This window comes from Manacus vitellinus, unplaced genomic scaffold (genome assembly GCF_001715985.3).
Source record: "Manacus vitellinus isolate BGI_N305 unplaced genomic scaffold, ASM171598v3 scaffold_6_pilon, whole genome shotgun sequence".
NCBI lineage: Eukaryota > Metazoa > Chordata > Aves > Passeriformes > Pipridae > Manacus > Manacus vitellinus.
The window spans coordinates 1,508,461-1,521,996 of record NW_021940750.1 but is presented as its reverse complement, the minus strand read 5'-3'; the positions used below and the strand labels follow the sequence as shown (position 1 = coordinate 1,521,996).

Here is a 13,536-nt window from a genome sequence, read left to right as displayed (position 1 = left end):
AGCCCCACGCCACTTGTGCCGTGTGCTTTGGACGTGGGTTGTCCACCAACAGGCAGCCTCTCTGAGCTGCCACATGGTAGGTCTTCCAGGCTATGCTTGAAGCTTCCCAAGACTGGGATAGCATAAACTCCTCACTGAGACTAATAGCTTGGACATGATGCTGTCAGAGCAGTATATTGGCAATGCCAAGATCCAGGCTTTTTTGCCTGGAGCCCATGGGAAACTGCCCTGTGCTGGTTGTGTCCCTGGGTGTTGGCCATATAGCTGTCTTGCATCCTTATGGGCTGTGGGGCCACAGTCACAGAATCTATGGGAAGAAACCTATCAGCAAGGAACTGTGGCTTGTCATGTATGTGCTGTGCAAAGCAGACCTATCTTTTCAAGTTGGGCCCAAAGCTGTGTATTGGAAATGTCCTATCCTACATTGCCGTGTGGATGTGCCAAGCTGACTTTGCTCTAAATTAAATTTCATAGATAAGATTGTACATACTGAAGATTTTACTCCATCGTCCTCACAAAACAGAACACTTGAGGAACAAAACAGATACAAGCTGTGAATTCAAACATTCTGACAGCATGAGCAAAATGACCATTCCCTGAGGACAGTGTCAGCAGAGCAGCATGATGCTTGGCTCCCTCACGGGCTTGCTTACCTCATGGCCATATATGCCACATGGTCTTGTGTTTCCTGCACCCCCTTTCTCTTCTGTAGGGTCCCCAGGACAGACACGGTGAGATTGGAAAGGCATAACCCCTCCAGGTGAACTGGGGATGCAGGCATCCTGCCCAAAGAGGCTGCAAGGTGTTTGGGGCTCACATGCCCAGATATCCTGGGCTGTCCCTGCCCATTGGCAACTGACACAGGGTGACTCAGGGAAGGTCTTGGCAGTGCTGATGGTCTAGCAGGCACCAAGGCACTGAAAAAGCAATACATAATTGTGGGAAGCCAGAAAATATCCTTCTACTGCTACAAGGGCAAGGATGGAGTCATAAGCAGTGAAAGAGGCATCAAGCGGTCCTGTCGGGCTTGTAAGGGTGCAATGGTGCTCACATTAACTCCTTGTCATGGAGATCTTCACAATATATAACTCAAGGTCTCTCTAGGTTTGATTAGAAACAGACACCCCAAACTTTGCACTGAAACTTTGAGGCCATCTCCAGTTACAGGAAGTCTGGGCATATCCATATGCAGATGTATGCAATTTGTTTCACTTCAGCAGTTAGCGTGACTGTTTTGAGGTCAGAGATCCTGTTTCTAGGGAATGAGAGTTACTTCTTGGGATGCTCAGCCGAGGATGGATGCACACCATCCCCTCCCTACACTGCTGTCCTGCCCTCCATCCCACAGTTGCTGCTCCTCTCATGGAGTCAGCTCATCCCTGCCAGGGCCCTCAGGGGCTAGAGGTGAAGAAGCCCATGTCTGCTGCAGTGCAGGATCACGACAGCAGCATGGCTGAGCTGGCGAGGAGGGCTCTGGACTGGCAGCAGGCAGGCAGGGGAATACCCATTGTGTGCATAGCAGGGACAGTCGCTTGCTCCTTGGGGCTGATGGTTTGTGATGGAAGTAACTATCACTGCTGAAAGTCCGATGCCCAGCTCCCAAATGCAGTTTGGGCTATGCAGTCAATGAAATTCGAACAGACTGAGAGCTTTTCTGTGTGTATATGTTTCTGCAGACCCTTTCCCAGCTAGCTGAGCTGCCCAAGCAGATAAGAAACGCAGAGGAGTTCCCAAGGAAAGGCCTCAGGTGTTATGTTTGCTGCTGCTGCAGTTACAGGGCACCTGGGAGTTAGGGAGGCAGCCAGCACAAAGCCGTGGGGAACTGGGCTTCCTGGTATCATAAATAATAAAAGAAAGAAAGACAAGAGAAAAAAAAAATTCCTGGAATACTTTCATATATTTATTGCTCTGTCTCTACTGACTCTCATAGGTGGTAGTCTATTGCTGCAGACTTTCTGGAACTGTTTTATTTTCAGTTGTGAAATTTATAAATATCATGTCCGTATCATATGATTTACCTAGGCTGTGGAGCAGGGCCTCTTTTGGACAGGCCTGCCCACCTGCATCCCCCAGGAGCAGTGGAAGAGGTCAGCTGGTCAGAGAGGGGAGGTGCAAGAGGAGGCAGCGTGTCAGTCCCTGGCCTAGACATTGGTCCAGGGAGTATAAATATTGGCAAAATGTTCCTAAGGATCAAAGCAAAGACTGCTGAGACAGATATCATCAGACTTTGGAAAGCTTTACAGGGACGACCTCAAAAGCCTGAGTGAACAGTATCAGAGAAAGCAGCAAATCCGAAATCACAGCAGGGAGGTAGTCGCAGTTAGCTCCTGCAACTGTTACCTTTACCGACGTCTGCTTTCAACCCCACTGTACCAACTGGGCAATTTTTTTCTCAAAACCCTTTCATAGCTCATCCTACCAGACTTAAATCTGGACCTTCCTTGCCCTTGTGCCTGAGGGTGACAGCTACATTTCATCCTGGTTTTATCCCAATCACTTCAATGCAGTCTTTCAGCTGCAAGAGTGAGAAATGGGTGAGGACACGCACACCTTCTCACAAGCTCATTCACGGGCTTTTGGTTGTGGAGACATGACAGCTGTTCACAGAAGGGCTAAACTCTAAATATACAGTGAATTAGTGGAAAGATGTAACAAGAGATAAGTGCTGGAAAAAATGGAAATTGCCAAAGACACAGGCTAAGATGCCTGAGCTGGCGTTAATGACCCTGGATATGACACTGCTGGGGAAAAGCTCCCAGTGGGGACACCACTAGATGGTGGAGCTGTTTCCTAGAAAGACTGACCCCGGACTGGTAGCATTTAAAAATAGGCTAATGTGAAAATCAAAAAAAAGATCATCCAGTTGATGTACTCTTTGCTTGGTAAGGAGAGCATGAATAGGAAGTACCACTGTACCACTTCCCGGACATTTAGGAACTGAGAATAGTGGTTCAAGGTTAAAATCTGCAGTAGGGCTACCATGTTTTTTGTCCAAAGATCCCAGTCAGAAATGTGGCCAGGTGTGACAGGGAGCTGTGCAGCATATGCAGGTTGTCTATTGTTCACACAGATCCCTCTTTTTCTGGTCTGGAGATGGCCCACAATGCAGAGCAGTGGCACCAGACAAGGGAGAGCCGTGGTCACTTGTCAGGACGTACCAGAGTCCTGCTGGTGTAGCAGCACTCTTGCTAATGAAGGTGTCACCACTTCCACTGGAGGCAGGAGGTGGGCAGGAGAGGATGCTCCATCACAGCACATGGGCTTGAGGATACATATGCCCCATTATAGAAGCTCAAAAGTGGTTTTACTTGTAGCTGCTACCCCTTAGACAGGAACCAGCTTACCAGTTGAGTGGTTGAAATGTCCTCCTCCTGTATCACCGTACTGCTGTCATACCTCATGTCCCATTAATTATTAATTGTTGAGGGTAGTCAGGCAGGAACACCTTCCCAGGCTGCTGTCAGCCTCCCTCTCATTTCCTTCTGCCCTGCACAAAGGCTGGGCTGTTTCTGTAGATGTCTCATGACGTCCTTTTCTGTGGCACTAAGCCCAATTTATAGCCTTCTTGCCAAAAGCAGTGCAAGTCCTCTCAGAAGGCTGTGGGCTGACTGTGGGGTATCAGTCAGGAGCACCTCTGCTGACACACCACCACTGCCAGGGGATGCAGGACAAGAAAGCAGACATAACCAAGCACCACGCGTGGCTGCTGGGTACTGGTTTTGTGCTATTCAGTAGGGGAGCACCAATGAGCTGGTGACAGGGGACCTACTTGATGCGGGGAGCAGATGGGTTCCTCTATCCTCAGAGACCTTTCCTGTGGCCAGGACCAAGGAATGTAGTGCTCTGCAGGGTTCAGTCTCAATGTGGGTGTTGGAGAAGGGTCTGACTAGGTTGTGTGCACATGAGTGCACAGGGCTCATCCTTCCACCTGGCTCTTGGAGAGGGAGGAGTAGCTGGCAGAGCTTGCCCCAACTTCCTCTTCCCCATCTGTGCTGGCCTCTGTGGCCTGTGATCAACCTTCCTGCCATAACAGCGACCTCCTCCCATCGTTACAGCCTGTGACACCCCAAAGCTGAGCTCCAATACCTTCTGAGGCCAAGGCTGGCAGCTTTTCTGCACCCATGGCAGCCCTCTGCCTTGTCTCACCTCCTTCCTCTCTCCCTCTCTCTCTCTGTCCAAGGTTGGTGCCAACCTCTCTGCCCACCTTTGGGAGCTGCTGCCCCCCTGCCAGGGTGCTAGCTGAAACTGGTTGAACCAACTAATTGGTCAAAATATTTACATCTGTTTCCTTTTGTCTCTCCCCACCCCCTGCCTTTGCTGAAACCCTCCTTCCTCTCCCCTCCCTGCTCTCCCATCCAAATAGGTAAAGACAGTGCTTTGGGAGAGGCCGACTTGCAGCCGAGCTCTGACCCTTCGGGAATGGACAGCAGCTACCTCAGCGTGAAGGAGGCTGGGGTGAAAGTGCCCCAGGACAGGGCCAGCACAGACCTCCCCAGCCCCATGGACAAGGCCGACTCGGAGAGCAACAAGGGCAAAAAGCGGAGGAACCGCACCACCTTCACTAGTTACCAGCTGGAGGAGCTGGAGAAGGTCTTCCAGAAAACCCACTATCCTGATGTCTATGCCAGGGAGCAGCTAGCCATGAGGACAGACCTCACCGAGGCTCGTGTACAGGTATGGGGGAATGGCCTGGGGCTGGGTGAGGGGTGGGTGAGCTGCAAACAAGCCCCTGAGGTCCCCTGCAGCCCCACCATAAACTGCAGGCAGCCGAGCCCTACCCAGAGCCTGTGCCACAGGCTAGCATGCTTCTCCAGCAGGGACAGGCCAGGAAGGTACATCCGCATCTGACACTAGTGTCAGCTCCCTTATTTGGTCTGGTGTCCTGTGCTTCAGTGTTCACAGACACACCTCTTGCCCCTGAGCTAATGGGACAGCAGGCGGGTAAACCTCATGGCCACTCACAACAAAGCTTTTACAAAAAACACTTTTTTTCAGGAGACTCACAGGGGACACAGGTTCATTAGTCTGAGTGGGAGCAAGCTTTTCCACAAGATGGGCTCTTTCTGGCAAGATGGGGATGCAGAGGTGACCAGGAGCTCAGTAGCAGAGAGCATGAGGTGATACAGGACAAGGAGCTTTTATTGCCTGCTTGGTTAAGTAGGTGCTGAGGATGCATGAGAGCTGGAGACCTGGAGACAAAAGGTGCACCCACCACCTTGGGAGGAGCAGGAGAGTGAAACAGCTACACTGTTGACAGACTTCCAACCACCTCCACCCACACAGGTGCCTATGAACTAGCTCCCCCAAACTAAACTGGGGGTCCAGCTGAGCCAAAATCCACATAAAGGAGTTTAACAGAAGGCCTGGAAGGGCTCAGAAGCATGTGCAAAAAGGAACATCATTGCGTAGAGCAGACATCCACAACTCATGCCTTGGTGGTCAGCTCTTTCTGCAGCCTAGCTAATCATGTAACTTCCATCTGCAGGCATTTGTCAGCTCACCATCCCCAGAACCTGCATTAACATCAAGAATGTTGGTTAAGGCATGGTGCTAAAAATCACAAGGTCACGGGTTCCATCGCCACATGGGCCATTCACTTAAGCATTGGACTCACTGATCCTTGTGAGTCCCTTCCAACTTGGAATATTGTGTGATTCTGGGATTTACCTGAATAGTTGGCCTGTGGAGACACCTGATTGTATGTCTTACACCAGGCAGACTCCTAGCTCCCAGGCAGCCCAGCTTCCCTCTGCTTTAACCTTTACAAGTAGTTGTTGCAGACAGTCGAAGCAGTCAAGCCAGCATCCATGCTTAAGTCCATTTTAGTCTGTACTTTCACTTCCAGATTCAATTGGAAGCAGGATTTTTCTTGTCTGCTTCCTAAATTGGTTTGCAGGGCTGGTGTGCTCTTCTTCCCCACAGCTGTTTCTCTTCAGGCTGGACACGGCTGCATTTCAGTAGGAAGCAGCATGATTCCCATTGGTCCCGAGTGTAGCATGCTGAGCACTGCAGGATGGACAGAGGAAGGCAGTGCTACAAACATCAGCTCTTTACTTCTGTCACTGGATGAAACCCTTGATTTCCCAGGAACACATCACAAGTGCCGATGGGGTCTCCTGGGAGGCCAGGCACAGCATCTGGTTACACGCTGCACAGTGCATGAAATTCCTTTTGCTCAGGAATGAGAATGAGGTGCTGGAGGGTGGCAAGCTCCTCCTGCTTGCTTCTGAGCCAGTGTGTGCAGCTAGTGTGTCATCCTAGCCAGCACGCAGGGCTGCTAACAGAGCCAGGGCAGGTGAGGCAGATGCAATCTACAAGTTCCTTACATCTGGCCTATGATCTTGGGGGGTTTCCCCCACTGGATAACACTAAAGCTGAGGGCAGAAGCACCTCACCAGGCAGATATCTGGCAGAAGGGGATATCACCTTGTCCTGAGATAAGTGCCCCAGCAGCCTGTTGCCATGGCTGCCAGCACACACCCCTCACTTGGGGTGGCAATTACAGGGCTCGTGGCTGAAGGACTTGTCCAAGTGGGCTGGCACTCGAGCACTTACCCAGAGTTGAAAGGTGTCAGCACTTGCATTTCAGTCATTCCCCTGCTCTGACAGGAAGGGCCCAGTCCCCTGGGCTATGGGCTGGCACTCAGCCACCACCTCATGAGGAAGGGCTGCCATGCTGTCGGTAGAAATGCAGACTGCCTGTCACTGGAGAGCAAGAACCAGCAGGCCTGTGGGTGCTGGCTGAGCAGACTCAGGGCACCAAATGTGTTGGGTATCTCCCATGTGTTCCCAGGGGGCTGGAGCTGCTGTCTAGTGAACTGCTTAGCTTCATCGTGGCAGTGGCAGCCCCTCAGGAGGCATGGAGGTGCAACTGGAGATGGCACAGGGTTCTTCTGCTGATGCCACAGGGCTGCACTTCCCATGAAGGAAGCTTTTGGAGTTAGAGCTTTAGTGAATCATGCCAGTGACTGTCTCCAGCTCTGGGTTGTGTTATAGCTTGTTTAAGTTTGACTTTGGTCTCCCACTCTTCTGAGCAGCTCTGGGGGGGCCTTCCAGTGCCAACACTCTAACATTGAGGGCCATCAGCTCACAGCCAAAGAGTGGGTACAGGCATGGGCCAACAGCTCAGGAGACTGATGGCAAAGTAAATGCCTACGGCAAGGATGAAGAACCAAGGGCTAGAGGGTTGGAAATCATAAATTAGCCGTGAACCCCTTACTACTTTACCCCTGAGAGCCAAATAGCCATTGTGTATTCAGGCACCCTCTGCCAAGCTGGCAGAGGCTCCAGCTGCTGTGGGATATTGGGGTACACACCTATGGCAGCCCCATGGGCTTTGAGGGAAGCTCAACAGTCCCTCTCCCAAGGAAGGTATGGTCATCTAAGGGATGCCAAATGTCCTGGAATAATTTCATGGAGGCCAGCTTCAGCTGCCTGCAAGGCTCAGCTGAGCAAAGGAGAGTGGCAGGAAGGTGAGGCACCCAGCAGGTCTGATGCTCTCTCCCAGAGCTGAGCCAGCTTTTGGCTGGAGGTCATCCCCTCTGGCAGAGCTCCCTGGGGAGCATAACCAGCCACATTGCAGGCAGGAGCAGATGTGAAGCCTAGAAAGGCAAGTGGCAGCTCTGATTTTTCCAACCCTTTCCCAAGCTCACGCTTCATTAGTGAAATAGCTGCCAGAGTTCTCGGTGCCTGGAGAAGAGCCCATGCCAGCAGCATGCATGGGGTGGGCTGCACTGTCTGTGAAGTGGTGGCATTCCACAGCCTGGCCCCTCTCCTGCTCCATTTCCCTGCCTGCCTCTATTTCCAACCATCTGTAGTGGTGTCCAACAATGTCAAAGCTAATTCCCCTTGTGATGCAGTGCAACATTTTCCCTTTCCGAACCTCACAACCTGGCCCCTTGTTTCCATGTACTATTAAGATACTGCACATCCCTGTTTTCCAAAGTGCGAGCCATGTGTAAGCCCTGTGCAGAGGCAGAGCTACACAGCCAGGGACAGACTGCTGGGGCTCAGTCACAAGCCTGCATGGGCGCACAGTGGGTGCTGAGTTCATGTAGGTCCTACAAAAGGTGTATATTCCACTCCCTTATTCTTTTCCGTGTCTGGGGCTGCAGAGCTCCAGAAAGAGCTTCTGCTTGGTATTAGCAACTGCCTGATACAGCAACTGTCTGAGCTTCTTCCAGATCATCCAGGTCTGCAGCATATGTCTGAGGCAGTGGCACGAGAAAAACATGGTAGACACGTGTATTCACACATGTCTCCTTCCCCTTGCATATACTCACATACACATCCCAGGCCCTGCCAGCCTGGCCCTGGCTGCTCATCTCTCTTGGGCTATGAGCATCTCTGCCTCCTGGACTGCTCTGTGGCAGAGGAGAAAGGGATGGGGCTGGAAGAAGTCTTTGCAGCCAGGGAATATAACTATAACCCCTCAGCTAGCCCCCCTCAGAGCCAGCCCTAAGATTGCTGGGACCATTAATGAAATGTTTTTGGCGGTAACCCTGTGATGCGGCGGGGGATTGAAAGTGAGAGGGAAATGTCAAACTCTGCTGTAGCAAAATCACCGCCTTGGAAAAAAAAGAAAAGAAAAAAAGCAAAGCAAAGCAAGAAGTAATATATCTTGATCCCTTTTCCCCCATAAAACCCTGGGAGGCTTGTGGAAGGAGCGGAAAGACTGAGCTAAGCCTGCAGGAAATTAAACATGAAATGAAAACAAGCTCAAGTTATTCAATTCTCTCATCCCAGGCTCCAATTTCCCATTCCAGGCCACTGATAAAATGGTGTCCAGTTTCAGCACTCAAAGATGAATTCTGGCTCTGTTTTTGCAGTCTGGAAAGCAAAGGGCTGGTGGCCATCTCTGGGAAGAGGGGAGATGCCTAGCCTTTCACAGAGGGATGGGGTCCTAGACACAGACAGATGGAGGCTGAGCAGAGGGAGGAGGGCAGTAGGGTTGGAGGACAGGAATGGGAAGAATGGATACTGTGAGGCTGCCAGAGGAGAGCAGGAACACAAGAGAGTTGAACGTGGTGGGCAGCTGTTGTCTGCACCAGGGTAGTGATGCAATAAGGGTTGTCAACAGGGCGTGAGTGCAACCTCATGGCTGCCAGCAGCCCACCACCACATGTGTGCAGAGATCAGCCTCACTTTCCACTGCTGCACTGGTGGGCATAGGACACAGGGGAAAGCACCTTTTTCTTTTGCTTGGAGGAAGGATAAATGTAGCGATGCAGCCCACAACTATCCAGATGTGGCCAGAGTGGCCTGAGCGATATCCCAAATCAGCCCATCCACCTGTGCCCTGTGCAGGGCACGTGGGGCTTGGTGGCAGGGGCAGACTGGCAGTGCCAGGGTAGAGGCAGCAAGTCAGCAAGCAGGAGTCTCCTGCTTGCTTTCTTTGTCTCAGGCCATTCCTTGCCTCTCCTTCCCCAACAGCACATCAGCTGTGTATGCATATGGGTTAAGGTACCAGCATATGGCTGAATGTTTATGGAGACATGAAACATTTTTTGTTCTGTAGATTTTTATAGGGCTTATTTGGTACATCATGGCTTATCAAAGCATTGTCTGCAGGAGTCAGATACATGACATTACCCTACACTCCCACTCTAACTTAACACTGAGATTCAGCCCACAGTAACTGCTGGTCTCTGCACGAAGTACCCTATCCCAACCCTAGAGGACATGCTGCACCAGCCACTGCAACCTCCGCTGTCACATCCCCATCCCACAACAGTTTCTCTTGACAAAAAGTGAGAGGCAATGAAAGGAAAATGGACTTCGGTCAGGGTTTAGATTTGCTTTTTAAAAGCAGACATCTTCTAAGATTGTGGAAATACCGAGGATCAGCTGGGGTTTTTGCTGACATCTTCACATTGTCTTGCCTGTCTTGCTTTCCCTGGAGCACTGTGGAGGCTTGGAGAAACCCAACTGCAAAATACCAAGCAACCTATAAGTGTTTGGACCAGAGGTGAAAGGAGAACTTTGAAAAACAGTCCAAACCTTGCTACAAGTGTTTTGGACTCATGGCTTACTGCCGGCCTTCTGAGTGTCTCCGTTGCCCATGGCACCAACACTTGGACTGAAGTCACTCTTCTTTTTCAGCCTAATGCAATGATTTGCAACAGCCTCCCAGCCCACCAGACACATGGGGATTGCAATTCGGGAACTGCCAGTTTAAACCATTTTGCTCTGCCAGAGCCAGTTCAATCCAATGCATAAATGTGGCAGAGCAAAGGCTGAGACCCCACTCTGCTTCAACTGGCCCGAGGAAACCTCCCTGCGGTTCCATCAAGGCAGCTGCTGCGCTGTCCTGGGAAGCTGAGCACACAAACCCTGCATTGATGGCTTCAAAGGTCACACCGCAGAGCAATTCAGCTCTGGGGGGGCCTGTGCTTGGCCATCCTGCTCCCGGGAGGAATGCCCAGGCGGGCTCCCCTGCATGGCAGCACAGGTGTGCGGGCAAGGCCGCCGGTGCCTACGCCAGGAACAGAACGGCCGCATATGCCTGGCATATGTTCATTCCGGCCTCACGCACAGTCAGCACTCTGCTCCCTACCTGTTCCCCACCCCTCTGTGCACAGCGGGGCCTCCTCCGCCCGAGGAGGAACCGGGTCACCACCGCTAACTTTGAATCTGCAGATCAAAGCAGCATGATCCTGGCCAGCCCTGAGACTGGCCTGCAGCTGGGCTGGAGTGGCTGTGCCAAGAAGAGGGAGAAGAAAAGCAGACAGATGCCTGGGGCATCAAACCTGCTCCAGTAGGATGCTCTTCGTGTACTGCGTGTGTTCAGCTGGGATGATGTTAGGACCTTTCTGCTAGTGCTTTTTGAATCTGCTCAAAATACTCATAGGGTTTTTGATTTGAGGTGGGGGGATTAAGAACAGCTGTTTTGGGTAAGGCTAGTCTGGCTAGCTTGTGGATGGCCCATGCCAGTGACATTGCCATGGCCGTGGAGCAGGGCAGTAAACCCTACACCATCTGCAGCCTGCATGGGAAGGACATGTCCGGGTGCTGCATCATCTGCTCACTGCACCAAGCAGACCATAGCACATGGCCAGACCCTCAGCTGCCCACTTGTACCATGAGGCCGACAGCTGGGCCACAACGGGGAGCTGTGAGAGACCAGCGCAGGGCTGCCTATGGTGGGAAGGGGGAACCTGATGCAGCAGAGCCTGAAACAACTCTTCCAGCACAAGCAAGAAGGTCAGCTCAGATGAGAACCCCCAGCCCCTCGTGTTTCTCTCTCCCTGTAGCAGCTTCTAGTTGCTGATGCAGGCTACAGGTGCCACTGCTGTCGTGCCCCCCCGAGAATTGGCCTGCCACCCCACCCTCTGCCAAGTGTCTGGCCTGTCCTCCTCTTCTCCTAACACATAAGTTTCCTACCTGGTGTCTGCTTTCCCCAGCTGCTTGCCAAGCAGCAAAGCTGCCCCATGGCCAGGCATGGGAAGGGCCAAGTTGTTTGTTACCGATGCCCCTGCTACCCCCCCCGCGAGTCACCGTGTAAAACTCGAAGCAGAGCCAAGAGGCTCTAGGACTGCTCCTTTCATGCACTGGCGTGACCTGCACAACCCAGCCCCTGGTGATCACCCTCATCTCTCAGTGCCTTCAAAGAGGCTCTTGATTGATGTGTTTCCCTGACTCACGAGCTTCAAGAGGCTTTGAAGACACTGGGCCAGGCTCTGATCTCTCTTAGGCTGATGCAAATCAGGAGCAATGGTGCTGACAACAGTGCAATAATCCACACTGATGTCAAGCCAGTAAAAATAAGAGCAGAAAGAGAGTTTTGGTCTTTGCCTTGAAGGGATCTGAGCAGCACTGTGAAGCAGAGAGCTGCAAACTTTGCGAATAAAACTCAGTGTAAAGCAAAGGACACTGTAGAAGGACACTTGCTGTTTTCTGCAGCTAAGGAGGGAAGGGGTGTTAGGCTTTTTCTCTCTCATCACAGTTAAGAAAAATAACCCTTAAAGCTTGGTGAGAAATGCAAGCTTCAGCCAACAGCATTGTCATAGCCAGAATTAGGCCTGGGGAAAGCCCCGTCACTGCTGCTTTCAGCCAGGCAGCAGCACACATGTATTCACACTTCTTGTCTGAGACTGGCTGACAGCAGGAGAGCTGTAGGCAGAGCCTGGGTAACAAAGATTTCAGGGTGAGAGGACGACGGGCTATCCCAGGACAAATTAGGCTGTGGGAGGCAAGAGCTGTGAATGTTACCAGAGAGGCAGTACACCAAAAGATGGGCATCCCCTTTTGCCTTAGGTGTGCCCAGTCTAGCAGCAAAGGCTGGTCCCAGACCTCCAAGAGATGCAGGGCAGGACTGTCACTCTCCTGCAGAGCTTGTGTGTGGAGGAGCACCCATCTCCATGCCATGCAAAACCACCCACCTGGGGAGGGCCTGCCCACTGGCAGGCTCCTCAGGGCTGCCAGGCTCCCAGCCACTACCAGCAGCAACCCTTGGTCACAGCCCCCCTCTTGCTCTCTCCCAGGTGTGGTTTCAGAACCGGAGAGCAAAATGGCGCAAGAGGGAGCGGTTCGGTCAGATGCAGCAGGTCCGGACCCACTTCTCCACTGCCTATGAGCTGCCTCTGCTGACCCGTGCTGAGAACTACGCCCAGGTGAGTGCATTCCCCTGCCTGGGCCCATCTGTCCCAGTGCCTGCTGGACACACTGCCTCTGGTCCCAGTCCTCTCCAAGTCATGTTTCCCTTCTCAGGTTCATCCACCTGCCCCCAGGCAAGGTTGCAAGAATGCTGGTGCCAGGGCTATATGTGTTGTCAAGCACTGAAGGGCTGGGAGTTTTTTAGTCAAGTATCCTGCCTAGCTCCCTTATGCCCTCGCCAAGAGCAGCCATCTTTAAAGTAGGTACCAAGCCCAGCCCTGTGTGCCATAGTGCAGCACCCTTTGGGCACAGGTCACCCTGCTCAGCACATCCTGTTACACTGCCCTTCTCCCATCATGTGTGCTGCTGCCCACTAACTTCATTTCAGTTTGAAAAAGATCCAAAAGGCTAATTCATGCCTAAAGAACAGCAGTTCCCAGGAAGGTTTCCTGTTGCCGTGTCTGGGTTTCCATGCCCCTGGGACATGGTGGTTGGACAAAAGTATTTTTTCCTGGCAAATTCTTACAGCCATCTCCCAGTGATGGGCTCTGGTACCTACAGCGCACTTGATGATATCTGAGGATGCTTCCCAATGGACTTGTAGGTTTGTGCTCCAAAGGAAGTGGGGGGAGCAGCCTTGTTGGGGTACCTGAGGCTGCTTCTGGGTCCTATTGAAACTCTTCCTGCCCTGACCCTGGCAGCAGATCACACAGCTGCCTCACCTCCTTAGCTTCCTGTCCTGGAAAACTTTTGACCAAAGTAACCTCTTAAGCATTGGGCCAGCCCCCATTTCACAACGCTGCCTTCAGAGAATGCCAGACAGGCATTTGTTTGATCAAGGGCTAGGCTGTGCCCCTGCAAAGCACTCCCTCCATCCTGCACTCCTCTTCCCACCACCCAGAATTTGCTTGAGGGCAGAGTTCTGCAGGTGTGATGTTCTGA

The 13,536-nt window shown here is 52.1% G+C and overlaps 1 protein-coding gene across 1 annotated transcript in view; it reads left to right on the top strand.

The window, feature by feature from the left end:
* Positions 1 to 13,536, top strand: part of ALX4 (ALX homeobox 4) — a 38,994-nt gene that overhangs the window by 23,907 nt on the left and 1,551 nt on the right. Inside the window, exons 2-3 of the mRNA XM_008919743.3 lie at positions 4,364 to 4,674; positions 12,483 to 12,611. Coding sequence (XP_008917991.2) covers positions 4,364 to 4,674; positions 12,483 to 12,611 — 440 coding nt within the window. The remainder of the gene's footprint in view (positions 1 to 4,363; positions 4,675 to 12,482; positions 12,612 to 13,536) is intronic.